Source organism: Propithecus coquereli, unplaced genomic scaffold, assembly GCF_000956105.1.
Source record: "Propithecus coquereli isolate 6110/MARCELLA unplaced genomic scaffold, Pcoq_1.0 Scaffold138, whole genome shotgun sequence".
Classification (NCBI taxonomy): domain Eukaryota; kingdom Metazoa; phylum Chordata; class Mammalia; order Primates; family Indriidae; genus Propithecus; species Propithecus coquereli.
In genome coordinates this window covers 5,493,040-5,510,540 of record NW_012138080.1, presented here as the reverse complement: position 1 = coordinate 5,510,540, position 17,501 = coordinate 5,493,040, and the positions used below count along the sequence as shown (strand labels likewise).

The 17,501-nt window shown below is 35.6% G+C and overlaps 1 protein-coding gene across 2 annotated transcripts in view; it reads left to right on the top strand.

Annotated features, from left to right (window-relative positions):
- Positions 1 to 17,501, top strand: part of WDPCP (WD repeat containing planar cell polarity effector) — a 264,905-nt gene that overhangs the window by 31,189 nt on the left and 216,215 nt on the right. For both annotated transcript variants that reach the window (XM_012639221.1, XM_012639219.1), the window contains one exon: positions 12,273 to 12,882. In XM_012639221.1, the coding sequence (XP_012494675.1) occupies positions 12,273 to 12,882 (610 nt within the window). The remainder of the gene's footprint in view (positions 1 to 12,272; positions 12,883 to 17,501) is intronic.

The window sequence follows — 17,501 nt, the reverse complement described above, 5'->3', positions numbered from 1 at the left end:
TAGTCCATATCTTAATTAGGAGCACAGAGCAAAGAGAATTATGTAGTCTAAGAAAAAACATTTCTTTTGAAAAATATATAATAGTGCAGAAAAAGAAGTTTTGATTGGTAAATTCATTAAAAATGTATTTTAATTGTATATATGTGGATTAGCATATATAATATGGTAGTTGTTTTCATTTAAATTTTGACATACTCTTTATATTTCCTTTTGGAAATTTACTATCATCTTCCTAAAACTAGTATTTTATTCATTCACTTTGTCAATAATGTGATGACAAGAACTTATTCTTCCCTTACTTTTGTATTTAAGCAGGTATTCTAACTTCTTAGATGTTTGGATTTGATAATACTTTCTAAGTATGGTGGTAATTTCATGATATCTTACTCAGAAAAGGTCACCTGAATTTGTTTACCAAATTAATCAAAAATACATAAGCAGAGCTATTAAACCTTAAAATATTATTGCCAAGGCTAGGGCAATATATTTTATATATTTGCATAAAATATATTTATAGGGAATTAAAACCTTACAAAGATTATTTTTTCCCATAAGAATTAAGAACTATTTTTGCAGTGATTTTTCAGTGATTAGCAGTAGCTAATGGGAAAGTAATAATCTGACCAACTATTAATATATTATAATTTGACAAAACAGGTATTCAGAAAACATTATAAATATATTCAGCTGAACAGCCAACATATTTAAGAAACATCTCTTCCAAAGAAATGCATGTACTGTATTAGCTTTCAGCCAAATAACAAAGATATTCTATTTTAGGGATGCTGGTTTTTGAAAAAATATGTTTATCATGAAATAAAACACACAAAGAAAACCACACAAAATAAATGTATAGTTTATTGCACTATAATAAGGGAAAAACCATTGGAACCACCACTCAAGTCAAGAAATAGAACTGTGCAGGCACCCAAAAGTAACCCCATGTGCTCTGTCACAATCTTAACCCCTTCCCTGTCCACAAAAGTAACCACTATAATAACTTTTAATGACTTTCTTATATACCCATATAGTTTTTATCACCTGAGTCTGCATCCCTAGAAACCATAGTTTAACCTTAACTATTTAAAACATTTTAAGGTATATCTTAAATCTCTTTTAATCTATAAGTTCCCCATCCATCCCTTTCTTTTCCTTAAAATTTTTTTGTTGACACTATAGTGTCCCACAGTCTGGATTTTATTGTTTGCATATTCACGCATGGTTTGACATGTTTCTGTGTCCTTTGAGAATTCTGCAAGTTAGTAGTCAGTTTTGGCAAGACTACATGGGATGATTTGTTCTTTCATCAAGAGGCACAAAATTTCAGGTTCTCTCTCTCTTTCTCTCTTTGTTGTTGTTGTTTTTGAGAGAGAGGGTCTCGCTCTATTGCCCAGGATAGAGTGCAGTGGAGTTATTATAGCTCACTGCAGCCTCCAACTCCTGGGCTCAAACAATCCTTCTGCCTCAGCCTCCCAAGTAGCTGGGATTATAGGTACTTGCCACCACGTCCGGCTAATTTTTCTGCTTTCTGTAGAGATGGAGGTCTTGCTATTGCCCAGGCTGGTCTCGAACTCCTGGACTCAAGCGATCCTCCTACCTCAGCTTCCCAAAGTGTTAGGATTACAGGCCTGCGCCGCCACACCCAGCCTATTTTGCCTCTTTTTGATGTTAGCAGCTTTGGTGTTGAGTGCCTAGATCTATTAATTCATTAGGGTTGTAAAATGGTAATATTCTAATTATATTATTTCTTTTTCATTTATTACTTAGCATACTTTTTTTTTATTTCAGCATATTATGGGGGTACAGATGTTTAGGTTACGTATGTTGCCCTTGCCGCCCCCCCAAGTCCGAGTTTCAAATATGTCCATCCTTCGGGTGGTGCGCATTGCACTCTTTGTGTATGCAAATACCCGTCCCCTCCTCCCTCCTCCCCCCTGCCCAACATCCAATAGATGTTATTCTTATATGTGCACTTATGTGTTGATCAGTTAATATCAATTTGATGGTGAGTACATGTGGTGCTTGTGTTTCCATTCTTGGGATACCTCACTTAGTAGAATGCGTTCCAGCTCTATCCAGGAGTATACAAGAGGTGCTATACCACCATTGTTTCTTAAAGCTGAGTAGCACTCCATGGTATACATATACCACATTTTATTAATCCACTCATGTATTGATGGACACTTGGGTTGTTTCCACATCTTTGCAATTGTGAATTGTGCTGCTGTAAACATTCGGGTGCAGGTGTCTTTTTCATAGAGCGATTTTGTTCTTTTGGGTAGATGCCCAGTAATGGGATTGCTGGATCAAATGGAAGCTCTACTTGTATCTCTTTAAGGTATCTCCATATTGCTTTCCACAGAGGTTTCACTAGTTTGCAGTCCCACCAACAGTGCATGAGCATACTTTTATAGAGACACTTCCAGTCAACTCCTATTTGTTTTCCCAATACTTGTATTCATATAGGATAAGCAGGATAAATGTCTGATTCTTTTCTATTTACTGATTTTCAAAATAATTGATTGATTCCCTACCACTCCCTGAAGGTGACCAATTAGTTTTTACTTTTGAAATAGTATTATTAATTCTTGAATTTAAAATACTCAATTTTATGGGGCTCATAAATTATAATTGTTATCCGTTTGGAAGCTCAGATTGTCCTATCTTTGGCTAGTGGGAGCCTCTTGAAATTGGCTCCTCTTTTTGTTATGACCTCACCAGTCTTGGGTACCTTCTCTGCTACCTGGTATGACAACATGTTCTATGCTCATCTTGTATATTTCCTGCCCCAGACATGGAGTTAGTAATTTTTCCAAGACACTTTTATTTTTCCTTTTAATCCAAAATTGTATGTTAAGCCAAAGTCAAGATGTTAAGGATATTGGGCTATTGTTTTTGAGTTAGTCATTGTTTTTAGGTTTCCTCAGTAGAAAAAGTTAGAGATTTTATACATATACACATAGAGTTCATTGATACCTCTAACTCAAATTCAGGACTACAGGGTTTTTAATTTAATCTCTTCTGTATTGTATCTGTATTTCCTCTCTTCCATATCAAAAATCCTAGTTTGTAGGGGTACAGGGGATGGATTATTATAGACTAGCCCATAATTACTCATTTACTTTATCCCACAGTACACACCTGACAGTCTCAAGATAATCATGGTGATTCTACCACTATTTGTATAAATTACTGAGAACATTCAAAAAATTTTTGCCTATGTTTTCCTCATTTCTCCCCCTTCCATTTTTAAATAGTTATACTTTATATTATTGGCTCATATATTTATTACATAAAATACCTTCTCTCTTTTAATCCTCATCTAGTTGTCCGTGGGTTTTTGGTTTTGCTGTTTAGTTGAACTGTCTGTTTTATGTGGGGATTTGGAGAGATTAAAAATCTATGGTACCACCACTACCACCTTTCCAGAATCAGGGATTTTATGTTCATGGTCATGATAAACACCTTTAGTTTGAACAACATTTTGTAAAAGGTTAAAGCCTATGTTTAGATTCACATTTTTGCATGTCAATGTACAGTTGTTCCAACATATTTGTTGCGAAGACTGTCCTTTCTCCATTGAATTGCCTTTGCTGCTTTGTCAAATATCCATTGACTATATCTGTGTGGGTCTATTTCTGGGCTCTCCAGTCTGGTCCATTGATCTATTTGCCTACTCTTTCATGAAATAAGTTTTTAATATATTTTGTTGACTGTTATAACAAGTAGTTCTGTGGATTGGGGGATTTTATTAATATGAACATACAAATTTATAACTTTCACATACCAAAAAATATGTATAAGGGAATACTTATGCTTCCTAGTAAATATGTATATCTTTCTAAACTTTTCTTTTTATGCTTGTAAGACATTTATATATTTATCCTGCATATAAATGTCAGAGTTCATTGAAAGCTATTAAAAATAAGAGATGTATCCATTTGAAAACGATTGTTACTATTTTGTTTTTAATTTATATATTTGAATAAGTAAAGATATGGAGCAATAGGGAACTCTTATTCACTACTTACTGAATAGTGAATTAATAAACTATGGTAGAGAGCAATTTAGCAATAACTAATATGATTGAAGATGACTCTCCTACACTAAGAAAAACAGTCTCATGTGCATCAGGTTACATGTACAATAGTGTTCTTAGCATCATTGTTTATAATAGTAAAGAAATTTGGAAAAATTTAAATGTCTATTAAGAGGAAAAGGAAAACATATTTTGTGGTGTATTCAGAGGGTGGAATGCTATACAGCAGTTTAAATGACTGAACTAGAGCTATGCGATTATGTGAAATCTCAAAAGAATAAATTGAGCAAAAAGACATTACAGCATGACACAATATAATAACATTTATATAAAAATTTAAAACATTCAAAATAATGTTATGTGTTCTACAGAGTTGTTCTGGATTGATGAAGTAATAGTAATGCATAGGAATAAATACGAAATTCGTAATAGTGTTGCCTCTGAGGAATGAGATAAAGGAATGGGATCTGGTAGACTTCAAATGTGTGTGTGATATTTTATGTCTTTAAAAAAATTAAAACAAAAGGATAGTATTTTATAAAGCTGTTTTTCACATATATCATATTATTGTCTCTACTTTGTGTGTTTTCAATATTTCATAACAAAGAAGTAAAAATAGAATGTACCTTTAACTTCTGTTCCTAAAAATTTCCATGAAGTGACGAGGGAAATGTAGATATCAGAATAAGTTCTACTGATAAGCTAAGAACTTTTGGTTGCTGCATAATCTTTTAAATTACCTACTAGTGAAGGTTTTCAGTTTCAGTAAAGGCCACTCTTTAAATTTTTTTCCTGATTTACGTATGTGTGACTTAAGAGTCTTAATAGATATTCTCTCTAACCGAAACATGAAACATGAGAATCTTGAGCCTATCTCTAACTCACTATGATTGCTTTTCTGTTTTTTTGTGCTTTCCTAATTTTAAAATATCTTCCAGAGATGGCATCAATCATATTGACTTATTATGCCTTTCATTCTCTGTACTCTTCCTTCTTTGATGACCTTTGGATCAATTCTATCTACTTTTTCAAATGTAGCTTTTGTAAGAATAAAAATGAATCATCTCTGTAATGTGTTTTTCAACTGGTTTCAACCTTAAAGCTGATTGATTTAAACTCTGCTAAAACAATTTACTTTAGGATTGATACTACCAACCTGTTTATCCTTGAAATTGGAAAATTCCAGAACCTTTAGGACTCTATCTTTTCTGCTCTTTCTTAGCTTCAATTTTTTAGTTTTTACTATTTATTTCTTTACCATACGTTTTCTTTAAAAAACAACAACAAACAACAACAACAAAAAACATTGAGTCATGCCATCCAATCTCTCATAAGACAATCTTCCCTCATTGGCCACTTCTAACATCGCACAGCCTGTAGTGTAGCTAACACACTGCCTGTGTTTCTGTGTTTTTCTTTTTTGTACCTCCCTATTGCCTTCAAATTAAAGCAGATCTCTTTTCCTTTAGATTTTCAGACTTTCAGCAGACTTTTAGCCTTATAAAAGTTTTTATTTTTTTCATCCTTTAATTATCTATGCTGTTCTTCCCCTTCTCATTGTTTGCCTATTCACTATGCCTTTGTTAGAACTTTTTACCATTTGTTATCATAAGCATTCCCACTTGAATTCTAATGACCAGTTCCTGAAACCTCTGACATATATTTTAAGAATCTTTAAAGAGTTAATAGATTTCAAAATTTACCAAATCTGAGAAGTACCTGAAGACAGGATTAACACCAAGAACTCAATGAGAGAAGGGAATTCTTGATCATGAAGTTTGTAGGCGATAACAACGACCATGCCTCATGGAAGGTGGAAGTAGACTTCAAATTAATCTTGATAGGTTACATTAGTGTCACCAACCACAATCCCCTTTTTGAATTATTCTCTCTCTGTTGTACTTTTCTTCAGGGCATTGTCATTTAGCATTTCTCCCTTCACTACACACCATATTTTTCATTCCTTGATCATCCTTGATCATATCTTGGCCTTGATCGTCTCCTGACTGGTACTTCAGTCTAAGTTCATTTGGGGAGAAACACTAGCTGCATGAATATAAGATGAGAGCTGTCTTAGTATGTGCAAGTTTAGATTTTTAAAAGTCTGCATTTTTTTCTAGGTATTTTGCAATAACTACATAATTCTATTTGGTATTTCCACCTTCTTATTTGCAAGGATCTGCTAACAGAATGTCTTACAGCTAGAAAATGTATTAACGTATTTTTCTTTCATATAGTTCTTCAGTCAATAGGATATATAATACTTAAATAACTTTAAACGGCTGCTGAAGATGCAGGTGTTTGCACTTCATTATCTTGGTCTATCACATTAGCATTTTCCAAGAACAGAATGACTGAATTTTTTTCCCCTGCATCTTATTGCCATATTTTATCTCAGCCCATTTTTATTGATGATTATCTCTTTCTCCCAATTTTTTAAATACAAATGTCTTCCTTCAGAATTCTAATTGAAATTCCAGTCTTTTCCTTCAAGTTAAAATATTAATACCACATTTAAGTAATATACAAGTATCATTTTGCTCTTCTTGATCTAAACTTTTTCACTAAGGGCCTGTGCTGTATCAGCCAAATTATTTTATAAACATTTCCCTGTGCAGATTTACTGTATCTATATACTTTTTTTATTATTATGTTTTGGAGATAGGGTCTCATTATATCACCCAGGCTGGTCTCAAACCTGGCCTCAAGCAATCCTCCCGCCTCAGCCTTCTGAGTGGCTGGAACTACAGATGTGTGCCACCATGCCTGGCTTCTACATATTTTTTGTTGCTTCTTGTTTATTTTATTATAGTACATGATAACCTGTATCATGGCAGTATACAAATTTATTATTTTCATAGACATTTTCATTATTTTGTAGAAACACAGAAATGTTTCTTTCATTTTAATAATATTGGTTATCTTTCAAAATCACATAAGTATGATTTAAAATAAACTTGTACTCATGAAATTAAATATGAAATTTATGTGTCTTTTTTGAATGTATTCCATGAATAGTGTTTATTGAGCCACTACCATGTGCCAAGTACACTGCTAAATATCATAAATCAATTAAATCAGTTTAATATTAACTTCCAAGCCATATCTTTGCTATGTTTAAAATTATCTTCCACATTGATAGTTTGCAGTATATAAATATCAGCCATAAATTCTAAATAACCAAATATGGATTTTATTTAGTGTCACTGTTTTTCATTCTTTTTGTTATCTCCTGTCCTTGCCAAAGAATTCAGGGCTTTTTCTTCAGGAACAGCAATAATGGCCACTATTTATTGAGGGCTCCTCTGTCCTCTGCATGTTAATTACATTATTTTTAATTCTTACAACAATCCTGAAACACAGGTGAATAAATCCTTATTTTGCAGATGAAAAAACTCCAATTCTAGAAGGTGATCTTGCTCAAGATCTCAGCATTCTGTTTCACCAAAACAAGGATCAGGCTCTGTATTTGCTTTTTTTACTGTGCAGTGTTGTTTGTGGCAGTTATACAGGATCTGGTCCAACTTGGAATTAAATTCTGAACTCAAGTATATAAAATACTTTAAACATACAGGTATTTTGGATGTTAGTGCTAATGTCATATCATTATAAGAGTCATATAAACTTGACCCTGTCCTTAACATATTTTGAAAGACTCCATGCAACATCATAGAAGAAACTTAGTTTTCCTTTTTATCTTCTCTATAAACAGATGTAAAACCAGCAATAATCTTTTGTATTTGTACAATTTTTGTTTTAAGGAGATAGTTTAGTTTTTATTGGGTTCATTTTAGGGATGTTTTTCAATTTCCATTTACAAAGCATTCTCTTTATTTTCAGTATAAATCAATCCAAGAATGAAGCATCTTTAAAAGAAGTCAGCTTATTAAGAATTTCCCTTTCCAAACTTCTTCAGTCGTGCAAAGCAAAGTTGCCTATATTATTAACTACTTAGCAAAAATAGCTCAGCACAAGCTTCTTTCTTTCCCACCCCAAAGTAATAGGCTCTATGTCATTTGCATAATTTGTCTCTTTAGTCCCTTCACTGTTTTCTCACTCTTCTTTCCTCTGTGGAGATCCCTCCTCCACACTTAAGTTTCCCAATGCCCTGTCATTCTCATTCCCTCTCTCTGATCACAGAAAGGAAAAGCTGATATGGTCATGTAAACTGATTAATCACCTGTGCTTCCCAGACTGCATGTCCTGTGGAGACTTTGGTTTTTAGTGTTAGACAGACCTGGATTCAAACTGCAGCACTATCACTTATTAACTTTGGGACCAAGAAAAACTTACACCATCTCTCTGACCCTCATTTTCCTTATATGTAGAATGTAGATTGTAGAATGTAGATACCTAACTTTGGAGTATTGGAGTATTGAAAAGATTAAATAAGAAATTTTATGAAAATTTATTGGCACAGTACCCTAATTCTTGCTTATTACTATTATTATTATTGGTGGGGTTACTCTTTACTGACACTTATGCATACTCAAGTGTTTTTTAATATTTAAACTTGTATGATATCTTTAATTATGCCATGCAAGACATTTTCCTCCCGTAAGTATCAGCCATAGATAATCATGTGGACAGTTGGGAAGACAGCAAGTGATCCTCTTGACCTTGGCTAGCTTTTTAGAGTAATCTGGGATTGGCAGCTGGGGACGGGGGTGCATGTAGTCCATGGTCTTACTCCGCTTTTTACTTCTTTCTCTTGGTGAAACTACTGGGCCTCTTAGAGAAGGTCTCACAGACGTTTGGAAACAAGGAAGCTTGGGACCCTTCTTCCTGGACCTTAAGCCTAATCTTTTCTAGGCCAAGACTGCCTTCTGTCTGGGCCCCTCCTTTTTAGGCTGCCCCTGTGTGCGTGCAGGCTCTACTCAACATCACCTGGCCTCTCAATCATCTGCCCTAAGCCTTCCTTTACAAAACTTTAAGCTTTCTGGAAGTGTGATATTGCAGCCAGCATTATAGTGGCTTTTTCAAAAATTCATAGTTAAAAAAGTTTATTGCATACTACTACCAGCACAGCTTTTGGCTAGTTGTTAGACAGGTACAGAAAAGTATAAAATACATGAGACAGTTTATTTTTTTAAGCCTACAGTGAAAATGAGAACATGTGACTGACTAATCATTAGAAGCAAATAGAAGGCCCAATGTCGCAAGAGAGGCACTGGCCAAGTTGGGGCTGGGAAGGGGATATAGAGGTAGAATTAAAGGAAGGAAAGATGCCACCCAGTTGGAAGGAATCCAAGAAACAGGGATACTTTTGGCCTAGTACGTGTGTAAGTATGGTTGGTAGGAAAAACTGAGTCTTTGTGGATGAAGATCACATTAGGCAGAGGATGTGAGTGAAGTTATAGAACAGGGAAAATGTGGGGCAGTTTGAACTCTTGAGTAGAGCGCTGTTTGAGAAACTGTAGGAGATAACACCAGAATTTGTAAGTCAGCTCATGTGCCTCCTTTGTTCAAAACTTATAGCTTGTCATCTCATTTAGAGAAAAAGTCAGAGTCCCTGTTAGCCTACAGGCTACTATATAGTATTCTCCTCTGCTTCCTAATTCCCATTCCCCATTCCCCAGACTCTCTTTGTTCCCACTTCTCTAGCCATATTGGTCTCCTTGATCTGGCCAATAGGGCTTATACTTCAGGGCCCTTTTCCTCTGCCTGAAGCTCTTTTCTCCCTGCTGACCGCATGGCTCACTCCTCTTTCAGACCACCTTTATCACAGAGGCCTGTCCTGACTTCTGTATCACAACCCTTCCTCCCCATTCCAGCCAATCTATACTCCCCTTACTTTGCTTTATTTTACTTCACAGTACTTAGGAAGTATGTTTATAGGATATCTATATATGTTTACTTGTTAATTATTGTATTTTGCTATTAGGGTGTGATGGGGTATAGGAAATGCCACCCCAAAATATGGCACCTTGGCATACTGAGTATTTTAAGCTGAAGGAAATTAAGAAAACCAAAGAAGCAGAAGTATCTCTCTGACCTTCTCTTTCTCTTTCCCTGACCTTCCCCTAATTTTCTTCCCTGAGGCCATGAAAAGAATTCTCTGACCTGCCTTCCCTGAAAGTAGGTCATAAGACCCTCCTGTGACAAGTCTCCTGCCCTATATACCTAGAGAAAAGGAATGAAGACACAGAGATACAGAGAAAAATCTGAACAAACAGGCCTTGCTGAGTTCCCCTCAGTACCATTAGGTCATGCCTGCTTTTTGTCCAGTCACACTTCTACAGGACTGTCCATTCTTCATCAAATATCAACATAAAATAGACAGTTTTCCCTGGGTCTTTGGGTCTTCATTTCTGAAAGCTTCCATGTCATGTAAAACTTTGGTTAAATAAACTTGTTATGCCTTTTTCTTGTTGATCTGTCTTTTGCTTTAGGGATGTCAGCTATGAACCTTGTGATGGGTGAGGAAAAGATATTACTTTTTCTTCCCTCCTAGTGTATGTTCCCTGAGGGAGAGGATTTACTTATTGTTGTATCCCCAGACCAGTGCCCGGCACATAGCTCATACTCAAATATTTACTGGACAAAAAAGAAAATGAGAGCAGGAAAAAGGGTATGAGGGAGGGAGGGAGTTGGTTGTAAGTCCTACAGGATTTTGTATTACAGGCAAGGGAATAAAAAATTAACTCATTAGTCTATGGGTAGCCATTGAAGGGTTTGAACAGGGGGGAGAAAGCAAAAGCATTTAATTTAGGAATATAAATTTGGTGATGATATATAGTATGGATTTTTTTAAAAAACTCTCATCAACTTCTCTTCCCCTCGCCAGTCCAGCACTCTATAATATACCTGTATGTGCTTTTCTAAAAAAAACAAAAACACAACCTAACTTTTAATTTTAAAATAGTTTGACTCATAAGAAATTGCTAAAATAGTACAGTGAATGCTCTTTGTGTACTTTCCCCCCACTTTCTTCCAATGATAATATCTTACATTACTGCAAAACATTGTGAAATACAGGAAAATGACCTTGGCACAATACTATTAAACTCGGCTACAGACTTTAGTTGGATTTCATCAGATTGTACATGCACCCTTATATAGTTCTATAAAATTTTGTCACATGTAGATATGTGTTATTTAATGTTTCTAGGTCTCTGAGGTTTTTGACAAAGTAAGCATTAGAATATCCTCTTTAATACCATTCTCCTGGTTCTTGGCCTATCATCATTTACACATGAATAAAGAGAATGGCCTGTTGTTTTATTTCATTGTTCTGCTTTGGTGTGTCTTGTAGGTAGGTGGCCTTTCCTTTCTACACCAAAGATACTTTTTAAATTTTACTTCACCAGTATTGACAAATCATATCCCAGTCAAATCATATTATAGTCATCCATCAGTACATTCAGGAGATTGGTTCCAGGACACTCCCTCCCCACCTTCCACTCATACACCAAAATCTGCACATACTGGGCTCTGTAGAACAGAGTACAAAAACTAGCCCTCTGTATACTCAGGTTTCACATCCTGGGAATACTGTATTTTCAATCCATGTTTGGTTGAAAAAACTTCACTACAAGTGGACCCGTGCAGTTCAAACCCATGTTGTTCTAGGGTCAACAGTATTTACTAGGTCTTAATTTTTAAATTTTTAAAAAACCAGTACATTATATTATTTCTATTGATCATTTGTCTACTTAGCAATCCTTCATATCCTTTCTGATAGTAAAATATTTCTATAAGACTGTTAACAGGGTTCTGAAGTTTTTTATGTTTTTGTTTTTTTTTTTTTTTGCCTATACAGACCTACTAATTAGAAATATATTTCTGGTAAGTAATTTACCAGCAGTTTCAGAATTGGAAAGGATGATGAGTAGAGAGAGATTAACTAATTGTTTAAAGTCTTTTATTCATTGTTTCTAACTTCTAACTTTTTTAGATGTTCTGGTAACCATATTATTTTACCAAAACCTGACCATAATAGTTTTTATATATTGTGGGACACATTTAAGTGATTTATGGGCTTTCCAAAACAAAAAGTTAAAGTTTAAATCCTATAGTTTAATTCCTACAGCTGTGCTATATATATTTATATATGTGCACTATATGAGCTAGATTGATATATGTACTATTATATACTTATATGTTGCTGATGTTTAAGGTAGTAATTGATGGTCTTTAATAGGTTTCTGAATTGGATTGATATGCCCGCCTATGTATGACAGCTGAAGAAAAATCAAGGTCTATCTGAATGTACTCGGTATATTTCTTACAGGTTCTGAGTTCTGTCCGCACAGAATGGGACCCACTGGATGTTTGCTTTGGCACCAAACAACCTTATCAGGTGTTCACAGTGGAGCGCTCCATTAATGTAGACAAAGAGCCCATGGCTGACAGCTGCATCTATGAATGTGTTTGGAACAAAATCCAGTGTGTGTCAGTCACCAGAATACCACTAAAATCGAAGGTCATCAGCTGCTGCAGGAATGTTACTGAAGACAAACTAATTCTGGGCTGTGAAGATTCTTCAGTAATTCTTTATGAAACTCACCGTAGAGTGACTCTCTTAGCTCAGGCTGAACTTTTGCCTTCATTAATAAGCTGCCACCCAAGTGGCGCCATTCTGCTAGTTGGCAGCAACCAAGGGGAGCTGCAAATTTTTGATATAGCTCTCTCCCCTATTAACATCCAGCTCTTGGCTGAAGACCGCTTACCCAGGGAGACTCTGCAGTTCAATAAGTTCTTTGATGTTCCCAGCAGTCTTGTTCAAATGCAGTGGATAGCTCCTCAGGTTGTTTCACAGAACCCTGAAAGTGGTGACATCTGTGATCTCCTCTTCCTCAGGTTTGACAGAGGACCTTTAGGTGTGCTTTTGTTTAAACTTGGTAAGTCAAGGAAGTTGGTGAGTAAGTAAATTAAAGTGTTTATGATGCCGACATAATTAAGGCAATAAAACTATTCTTGGAATATAGATTTTTCTTTTTGTCTTCCCTTGAATATGTTTGCCTTTCAAACATTTCATATAATTTCCTTAAAAATGTTTTGTGTATGATTTTCTAACTTTCAAAGGAATATTAGATATTTAAGAATTTGGACGCCGGGCTTGGTGGCTCACGCCTGTAATCCTAGCACTCCGGGAGGCCGAGGCGGGTGGATCATTTGAGCTCAGGAGTTCGAGACGAGCCTGAGCAAGAGCGAGTCCCCATCTCTACTAAAAAAATAGAAAGAAATTAGCTGGACAACTAAAAATATATATATAAAAAATTAGGCATGGTGGCACATGCTTGTAGTCCCAGTTACCCAGGAGGCTGAGGCAATAGGATTTCTTGAGCCCAGGAGTTTGAGGTTGTTGTGAACTATGCTGATGCCACGGCACTCTAGCCTGGGCAACAGAGTAGACTCTTGTCTCAAAAAAAAAAAAAAAAAAGAATTTGAAAATGATACTAATTGTCAAACATGATGTTTAAAAAGTCTTAACTTTCACATTTGAAACTCTCTAAAATAAACTGTCCTACAAAAAATATGTGAATATTTAAAAAGTACTATGTCCATTGAATAATTCTGTGTTGCAGGAATATAATACTTTTTCTATAAAAATTAGGTTATTGGTGTCCAATCTTGCTTTCCAGATTGGAATTGTGTGAAGCAAGTGTCTTAAAATTTTAAAAAGCAGATGTTTATTTAGAAATTGCTAAAAATATTTGTATAACTTTTTGTTTTTGTTTCACTTTTGAATAAAAATATTCAAAAGGATTTATCAATATATCAAAATGATATGTTAATGTAACCCATTTCAACCAAGAGACCTTAAAATGAAATTTTATTATGATGATTCATTTGCCTTTTGTAGTTTTGCATTAACAGTTATGTCCTGAAATATATGATACACTTCAGGTAGTTTTCTGTAATTTAACATTCTTGGGAGAAACTTAGGTTTAAAAAAACAAATTTTAATTAACATACATTATGTCTACTTGAGAACACAGAAATGTGAATACATTTTAAAACCCCCTACAGCTGCAGTTCCCAACCCCTGGGCTGCCAACCAGGACCAGACTGTGACCTGTTAGGAACTGGGCCACACAATAGGAGATGAGTGGCGGGTGAGCCAGCAAAGCTTCATCTGTATTTACAGCTGCTATCACTGCTGTTACTGCATAAGCTCCGCCTCCTGTCAGATCAGTGGTGGCATTAGATTCTCATAGAAGGGCAAACCCTATTGTAAACTGTGCATGTGAGGGATCTAGGTTGCATGTTCCTTATAAGAATCTAATGCCTGATGATCTGAGGTGGAGCTGAGGCAGTAATGCTAGTGCTGGGGAGCAGCTGCAGATACAGATTATCATTAGCAGACAGGTTTGACTGCACAATAAATGTAATGCACTTAAATCATCCCCAAACCATCCCCCTCCACCCCCTCAGTCTGTGGAATAATTGTCTTGGATGAAACCGGTCCCTGGTGCCAAAAAGGCTAGGGACCGCTGCTACAAGATTTGGCTCTATGGTACAAAGTTAAATTTTTAAAGATGTTGTAATATTTGTTAAATAGCTTTCAATTCACTTTTTAAAAAAATGGATCTACTTATCTCTGAAATTAAACACATCAAATAAATCTAGTGAAAATGACTTGATTAACCTGAAAGATACAAGGCATGTAATGTGAGGTCTGTGTTCTTTCCCCATAATAAAATGCAGCTAAATCTATTCATAATGTTAATATTGTCAAGAAAAAAATGTTTGGAATCTCATTTATTATGAGATAATCCAGTTATTCTTTGCCTAACTACATGTTTAACAGTTGTATGTCTCCATACACAACACTAATTAAAGTGGATGTTTGATGTTTTGCATGTCTGTTAAAACACACACACACGCACACATACTCTCTCTCTCTTCCTCAGTCTCTCTCTCTCAGTCTCTCCTTTTCACCCTCTGAATTACTCAGTTACCTGTCAAACAGAAGGCTGTCTGCCCACATACACCTAGCTTTTCTTCAGCCCTCCCTGTGGGCCTACTCACAACAGCTTTGCAAAAAGCACAGCTTTCTCTTCCTATCTCTAGCACATTTGCCTTCTTACTAAAGTAAACAGGCTCTCATTGTAGGGATTTAGAGGGCTTCCTGCTAATTGCCAGCTTGTAAACTTAATTGGACTGTCTCCCTGGGCACTGTTCCTAAATCAATTAGGCAATGAGTTGGCTGTCACCTCTTTTTCCCCAGGAAAGTCTCTTGGAAGAGAATTATTCTATAGAAGTAAGCATTCAAATGAAAAGGTGATAACTTTTCAACTGACATTTATCATTTAAATTTTGTCTTCAATATGACTTTTAAGTTTTATAGGATAGAGAAATTATATGGTCTTATAGACTCCTTAAAAGATCTAAATATGGAATTTCCAAGGATTTTTAAAAGTTTTTTCATTTTTAATGTATTATAAGATTAATATTTATTACAAATTATTTTTCCTGGGAAGAGTAGATTCCTTGAAATAGATGATTCCAACTAGCAGATTTTTTTTTAAAGAAAACTCAGTTTAAAGAACAGATTTTTCTTATGATCTGCTACTAAATACATCCAAAAAAATTAATATACTTCTTGAATTAACACAGTGCTGATTCTGGGCATCCATGTGGAATTTTCATGTATAATTCAAGTTACTGCATATATAAACAGGTAGTTGCATGTGCAGTTTCCCCACTAGGGAGCATTTATGAGATTTTTTTTCAGATGCTTGTTATGCAAGCCTTTGGAAAATTTGACATGAAAGGTGTAGCTTACAATTTAAAATTGTAAAGATAGATCATAGATCGTAGTTTAAAATAGAAAGCTGTCATATGTAAACGTAGCAGTGGCCAATGCCAATATGCTAAGATTTTTGGAATTTCACTCTTAGATTAGGTCAGTTAGTATAACATTGAAGGAAAACTGCTTCAAAGCTAGAGCTTCCTTTCTTAATGCTTAGAATGATTGCAGAAATGTGTTGGGCATTAAAAGGCTATCACCACTGTTATTTAGAAGAATTCGAAGATTATGTCTTCTTCAACAGGCAACTAGAGGTGTCATCTTCCCACATGGAAGCCAAGAAATATTGTTTCATATAAAGCAATATGTATTCAGAATTTCTTTATGTGACAATTATCACATATTTCCACATACATAGACTGACATTAATTTTAAAAAGAGGCCCCAATTATACTGCTGAGATATTAAAGCTTTTCCATTCTCATCAGTACCTTTTCCAACTTTCACTGCTCTCTTTAAACTCACATAATCAGCTTCCTACCCTCTCACCAGAGGATCTCACCTTTTAATTGGCACTTCATTAAGTTTATTTACTCTTTACCACCCCCACCTACCCACCCAACCACTCATCTGTTAAATATATGGACACAAGTCTTTCCCTTTCAATTCAGTGAAAAAGAAGCCCTGCTTCTTGTAGTTCCACCACTACTTCCACTGTGGATCCTATTAACATTCCCTTTCACACCTTTACTTTGTCACCCTCCCCATCCCATTAATCTTGCTATGTCAGCAGATAAGTAGGCCCAAGCCACACCATAAAAACCAACACAACTCTTCCTTAAAACTGTTTCCCCTTTGTTATTAATCAAATGTTCACCTTCCTTTTATAGCCAAACTAATTGAAATAATAGCACTGGCTTTCTCTGCTTCTTCACTGCTTACTCCTCAGAGCACTGTGTTCTGTGTCTTCAGTGTTCTCATGGACTGCTCTTGGGAAAGGCACCAGTGATTTTATACTTGATACATATCTTTCTCTTATGTTGCTTGATGACTTTTCAGCATTTGATGGTTGCTGACCATGTCAACTGTCATAGAACTCTCATCGTACTTGCACTCTGTGACCTTGAATGCAACTTTTCATCACTTTTTTATACTCTTTTGCCTACTCGTGAAAATGTTGGGGCTCTCCAGGGTTCCATTTCTAGCTCTTCTCTCATTTTGTACAGATTGAGAGTATATTTTTAATTTAGTTATCCCGTCTCTGACTCTAGCCCAGACCAATCCTGACTCCACATCCATATATTCACCTGACTTGCTGGATACTTTCCCTTGGGCGTACACAAGTGCTTCAGACTCATTGTGTGCAGACATGAAGTCATCATCTCTCTCCCCAAACCTGCTTTTCCTCAGTATTCTTCATTTTGGTGGATGGTACAATTATTCAGATGGAACATAAAGTCAAAAGTCATTCTAGAATTTTCCCTCCCTCCCTACTAAGGCCATATTTAATCAGTGACCAAATCCCATCAACTCTGCCTTCTAAATACTGTCAAAAACATCTAATTCAATTGAGCCTCACTGTCATTGCCCTAATCTAGACTTTCTCTGTTTTATCATGATCAAGCAGAGGCCATCCACCTGTACTGTTCTGTCTTCCAGTCTTCCCATCTGACTCCTCAGTTAATCCTGAGTGCTATCCAAGTGATCTTTCTAACAGTACAGATTTGGTCATGGATTCTCCAGCTTCAAAGACTTCAGTGGTTA